Source organism: Xiphias gladius, chromosome 4 (genome assembly GCF_016859285.1).
Source record: "Xiphias gladius isolate SHS-SW01 ecotype Sanya breed wild chromosome 4, ASM1685928v1, whole genome shotgun sequence".
Classification (NCBI taxonomy): Eukaryota; Metazoa; Chordata; class Actinopteri; order Istiophoriformes; family Xiphiidae; genus Xiphias; species Xiphias gladius.
In genome coordinates, this window is record NC_053403.1 from 10,203,948 (window position 1) to 10,210,288 (window position 6,341).

The 6,341-nt window shown below is 49.7% G+C and overlaps 1 protein-coding gene across 1 annotated transcript in view; it reads left to right on the forward strand.

The window, feature by feature from the left end:
- The window catches only part of mycn (MYCN proto-oncogene, bHLH transcription factor), a 4,573-nt gene extending 801 nt beyond the window's left edge, over positions 1–3,772 (forward strand). The window contains exons 2-3 of the mRNA XM_040124622.1: positions 1–424; positions 2,781–3,772. The exon at positions 1–424 is cut by the window's left edge and continues 222 nt beyond it. Coding sequence (XP_039980556.1) covers positions 1–424; positions 2,781–3,541 — 1,185 coding nt within the window. The 3' untranslated portion in view covers positions 3,542–3,772. The remainder of the gene's footprint in view (positions 425–2,780) is intronic.
- The last annotated feature ends 2,569 nt before the right edge of the window (positions 3,773–6,341 follow it).

The following is a 6,341-nucleotide window of genomic DNA, read 5'->3' on the forward strand; positions in this document are numbered from 1 at the left end:
TCCCCGGAAGCGGACCCTCTGGGCTTCGGCTTAGGGGACCCTCTGGACTGGGCGTCCGAGCTGCTGCTCCTGCCAGAGGATGATATCTGGGGGGCGTCCGACGATGGGGACCTTTTTGGCTCCGCTTTGGATACTAACCCCAACAGCATCATTATCCAGGACTGTATGTGGAGTGGCTTCTCGGCCAGGGAAAAGCTGGAGCGGGTGGTCACGGAGAAACTCGGCAAGGCTATTTCCACGGCCACGGCAGGCGGCAGGAACGTGTGCGTCAAGGCGCCGGAGGTGGTGAGCCGCAGCTCGGTGTCAGAGTGTGTGGACCCCACGGTCGTGTTCCCCTTCCCGGTCAACAAGAAGAACGGCAGCAGAGACTCGTCCGGGAGCGTTAGCACATCCGCATCTCACGGGAGCGCTTCCAGTGACTCCGGTAAGAATTTGAAGACGCGCTAAAAGCCTTTGTTTCCGTTTCTTAGGGAAATTCTGCTGACACGAAAAACCGCGAGCAGTAATTTATCGCGTTATCATTATTGTTGTTGTTATTATAAGCCCAGTACCCCAGCGCACCGGAATGACTGGAGTTTGTTCATATGACTGGCCCAGAATCGGATTACCTCGGTACATTCCACGTACACACACACACACACACACACACGCACACAAAGTGGAGTAGTGACACGGTGAACGAGGTTTATGTAATCCGAGGGCTCTTCATCCGGCAGATGGCGGTAAAATGGGGAACTGTGCGCCTTACTGAACTCAGTTGGCATCTGATGCCAAACAAAAAGACACCGCACAAACACACACACACACACACACACACACAACCCGTACCAGGTTGTAGGAGCGGAAGACGAAAGGGTGTTCAATAAAGCGATGGGCTGGTAAAGTGTCTGGTTCACGGTGCCGCGAAAGCTTTCACTACGCATGGATTAATGGACGATTTTCGCAGAGTGGCTGAGAAACCGGAATTTATTTTAGGCAGCCTGTACAAACTGCCGCGCCGGGCTCAGCTCACAACTAGAATTAGCCCACGGAAAGAGAGCAGGAGTTACACTATTATGGCAAAAGGAAGGACGACTTACTACGACAAAATCGTACAAGCTGAGAGGCGTATTGACACGCTCCCGTTTTTCCACCGTCTTAAGAGAAATAACGTGGGAAGCGCTTGTGTTTAGATTCGGAAATGAGCGCTCTGTGTATTTAATCGCCCTAAGACTTCATCTCCCATCTATTACTGCCCATGAGTTCCCTAAACAAACACTCACGAGCCCTTATCGGCGCGTTTTCGCAAGCGAAACAGTAGTACAAAGGCCTCCAGCTTGGCACGGAGGGCAGACTCGGCCAGCCTCGCCAAACACCTCCTCCACCGCGAAGAAAAGAGGACGGAGGAGGGCCCTGGCTGCTTCTTTCGGGGGGGGGGGGGGTGACAGCTTTGAACGAGCGCTCCATCTCGACAGCTGTCTCCCTGGCGCCGCTCCAGATCCGAGGCTTAGAAAGGGGCGGTGATCCAATCGCCCGCCGCCCCACCATCCTGCGCACAGTACCGCTCCAGTGCGCTTCCGCCGCTCGCAGCGTTAAGACGCGTCCTCCTGTGTTACCCACGCGCGCCTGACGCTCTCGCCAAAGCGACAGACTTTAGAGGGTAAAATGTAGGGCCCCCCCCTCCAAAAGATAGGCCAGTCTTCCCATTTAAGACCCCTTGCATGGCACCGAGGGGCCACCACGACTCCAGAAATCAGCTGTACAGACAGAAGGCAGCGGCACAACAGTGGCACGGAGCTACTTGGACTGTGCTCCTAGAAAGAGGACTTGATTTCTAGCTTTAGGCTGACATTTTATCTCCCCAGACAGAAATCTTCTGCCCTACCTTCTATTTATATTCCTCCCAACCCCGGTGAATTAGCTATTCCATTCAGAGAGCGAAACACGGAACAGCTAAATCCCAGCCTCACATGTGGCAAGGCCAGCCACGCCCCCGCATCCACCCATCTGTGCCAGGCTTTGTTTTGATGGCAGCACCAGCCTGTGGATCTGCGTGTTCGGTGTGTGTTGAGACGGCATCCTGGTGCAGTAGCGTCTGAAGTGGGTTACTGTAAGCTGTAAAATGCCACACTCTTCAGATGCTCGTGAGCTGATAATGGGAGCCATTATCGCAAAGGCATTTTAACTGGGCCTCACACTCTGCCTCGTGATTGGCCACTTCCCCTCATCTTCAAAGGCGCCAGTCGATGATAAGTCTCAGCTGCTCGGTCGATTTCAGCACAGGTATTAAGATGAAGAGCCCGGCTAAGGGGGGGAAAACATAAATAAGATTTTTAACTTCATCAGAGGTCAAGGTGGAGGTGACGTTCCTGATGCCTCTGCTGCTCTCGTACACAGTCAGCGTGACCGGAGCTGCACCGACAGACTGAAGGCATCAGACTAAAACTGTTTCGTCTCACCGGAGAAGATTAGGGAAGTTTTTGGAGGAGGGAGAGAGAATGAAAGGCAGAAATCCAGCCTGTCTGCTCGGCGCTGAAACCGAGCGTGTCAACGCCTGCAGAGCAGATTAGCTGAGGAGTGACTGACACTAAGCATTAAGAGGTTTCTGCTTATGCAAAAAGCGTTGAGCAACGCTCTCGCCCCCACACACACACACACACACACACTCTCTCTTGATCTCACTCACACATACACACACTCGCATACATACCTGTCACCCGCCGGTACACATTTATGGAATAGTAGGAATGCTTGTGTGTCAGAGCGATTAAGTCACTCACAAATCTGTTTTCTCTTCCCAGAAGAGGAAGATGACGATGAAGCAGAGGAGGACGAGGAGGACGAGGAGGACGAGGACGAGGAGGAAGAGGAGGAGGAGATTGACGTGGTTACGGTAGAGAAGAGGCGCTCCACAATCAACAAGGCGTCACCCATGGCGACGGGCACTGTCACCATCTCTGTGCATCCCAAGAGTCAAGACGCAAGAGGGATTGTCTCGGGGTCTGGCGTGGTGAGTCGGTTCGTCAGCCGAGCACCTCAAGAGCTGATCCTGAAGCGGAGCTCAGTCCACCAGCAGCAGCACAACTACGCAGCCCCCTCACCGTACGCGTCAGACGACGATCCGGCGCCGCCTCCGAAGAAGCAAAAGACGTCAGACGCCCCGCGACCTCCCGCCAGAACCATCTCTTCATCCTCCTCATCTTCCTCCACATCCTGTAGCTCCGTCACCAGCACGTCAGGGGCACGCAGCAAGCGCAGCGCGAGCGGAGACAGCAGCCCACGCGGCAGCTCCGACTCAGAGGACAGTGAGCGCCGGCGTAACCACAACATCCTGGAGCGCCAGCGCCGCAACGACCTGCGCTCCAGCTTCCTGACGCTGCGCGACCACGTGCCAGAGCTGGCGCACAATGAGAAGGCCGCGAAGGTGCTGATCCTGAAAAAGGCCACCGAGTACGTGAGCTCTCTGGAAACGGAGGAGATGAGGCTCCAGCATGAGAAGGACAGACTCCAGGCCCGCAGGCAGCAGCTGATGCGCAGGCTGGAGCAGGCAAGGACTCGCTAACAGACAACTGCTACAACACAGAAACACTCACATATACCCTGGATGACCCCCTCCTGTCTCAACTCAGTCTGTCTGAAACAACACACACAAACACACACACACACACACACACACACACACACATAGGCCTTTACACTTCAGCACAGACACATAGGCCTGCATATCTGTTGTACATGTGCGCACACAAAACACAATATCTCAGAGGACGTTTATCTTCAGATGCCGACACACACATGGAATGGGAGGGGAGGGCGGGGGGGGTTGCTGGAGGGATGCTCGGACTTTCACTGCCGCCACTTTTTTTGCACATTTGTTGACGTTAAGAATGTTTAGGGTTTACTTTTTCAATCCAGTCACATTGAGGAAAGATAAAAAGAAAAAAGATTGAGGAAGGAGCAAGGACACACTTTTTTGGTCTTCCCTTCCTCTGGTTTTTATATCATTTCTATTTGTATCTTGTTTTTTTTTGTTTTTTTTTTTTGTACTCACTGTGACACCAGCCTGGAATCAGGTGATTCCCACAGGGACAGGTGTAAGAGGGCACTTTGCTTGGAGAGTTCACGTACAAGAAGCAGTGCACATTTATTTTGCCTTCACCACTGCAAAACTGAAGAGACTATGACGACTGAGGCGTTATGGGTCACATAAACGATGCCACTACAGGTTCTCTTTCTCTCACTCCTCTCACACTGGTGCTCAAACCAAGTCAGTGGATGTATAACTGTGCACCTTGCTAGCCGACACTTTTGTATATAACAATAGTGTACAGACAAAATACACTCAGATCTGCCTTGTTTTGTAATACATTTTGTCCTTGGTTTTTTTATACATGTCAGGAAGCTGCCAATAACTAGACTGGAAGTTTATATACCTTTAAAAGTACTGTAAGGCCTCGATTTTTGAGAGTCATGAAACTTTGTAATATAACAATATATTGTTTTTTTTTTCATCTTTTACTTTGTATTGTATCATATTACTAATTCTACACACCTTTATGCTTTTAGTGTGAACCTGATACATACTAAATTTGATACTTATATTTTCGTATGAAAATGAGTTCTCGGTAGATATCACTTTATCTCGTCATTTTTTTCCTTCTATCTCAAATAATTCTTTTGTACAGCAAATGTGTTCTATCCTCATGTACCTGGCCTTTTTCTTTCTTCCTCTTTTGTTTATATTTGTAACTATCGGGTGCATAGAACTGGGTAAACGGATATAAGATGTTTGTTTTTTTCATTTTTAAAATGTACATTTAGTGCTGCAACTCATAGCACTTTGAAATACCTCATTTTGAAAAAATAAATAGACATCATAAAATCCTCATCTTTGCCTTTGTGGAATCTTTTTTTGTGACTAAAAACTGAAAACATCCCCTTTTAACCCTTTCGAATCTACTTCTTTCACCGGTTATTTTTCTTTTTTCCTCTACATTTCCATATTTGTTTTGCTGCTCTCAAAGACTCATCCTGACAAAGAAATAAAAGAGAGTGTCTTCTGAATCCTCTCTGTCTCAGCACCCTGCGGCTACCTCCCCCTCTGTATCCTCTCACACCGACCCACACAAACACACACCTACACACACACGCTTCAAGTGCACCGGAGCACACACATCCACACACACACACACACACACACACACACACACACCAGCACTCCTCTATTTCCCTCTCTCACCAACACATCTCTTCCTACTACATTGTTCAGGCTGTTGCCATGGAAACTGGAGCAGCTGCTGAGTGGCAGACCCCGAGAGTGAGTCTTTTATTTGTCTGTTAGTAGTCTGTGTATTTCTGCCTGCATGTGTGTGTGTGCTCGTATGAATGCAAACGTCTGTATGTGTGTCTACCTTTTGTCCCGGTCTGTGTGTGGCCCGGGCGCCTGATATCTCCAGCGTTGTGCGCTGCCTGCTACGATGCCAGGACAAGGCTGGATATTGTTTACCAACATCAGCCACATGGCTCTGGCCTCCTCCTCCCCTCACCTCCTCCTCCCCTCTCTCCTCCCTCTCTCTGTGACTCCAATGCCGGGCCTTAGCCCAAATATGTGCCACTCAGGAGTCTGGCCAGCCGTTCTCTGGAGATGGCTGAAAGAGAAATCTGTTGCCACGGTCTGAGTAGCCATTCAACGCGACAGTGTGTTCACAGAGGGAAGGAGAAAGAGACTTGCTGAGAAGGGAATTAACTGGACATAAAAATACACATTGATTATGACTGATTAATCCTTTTTACCTAAGAAAACAATGACTGCATTGCACGATTTGACAGGTTGACCCTTTCTTCTTCAGCAAAAACCATATATTTCTTAACAGACGCTTTACGGTACTACGAGATGAATCAAACACTCACTCTTTACTATTTCAGTGTCATGGTCTTCACATTGAACCTCTTAAGATCCCCTTCGTCCATAGAAGCGGGACCCAAATGATCCAGAAGTATGTAAGAGACAGGGCTATATTACGACTGATGACTTTGTTTTGGAGTTGAGACAGCCCAAGACTGAGCCTCTCGGTGGGGGAGTGGAACTGGTAGATTACATAACAGGGGTCTGGTGGGTCTGGTGTCTTTGTGCGCACTTACTGTGCATTTGTGTGTATGGGACAGGAGTCTGTCGTGTCTCTCCGTGTGTGGGTGTGTGTGTGGGTGTGTGTGTGTGTGTGTGTGTGTATGGGCACGCAAGTGTGCATGTCCTCTCATGGGACTTCCCCTTACCATCTGCCTAATGGCTTATCCTGCTTGGTTATAGGATGAAAACAAGTTCAGGGACAATAACATCCCCCAGAAAAATGGGGAAAAAAGAA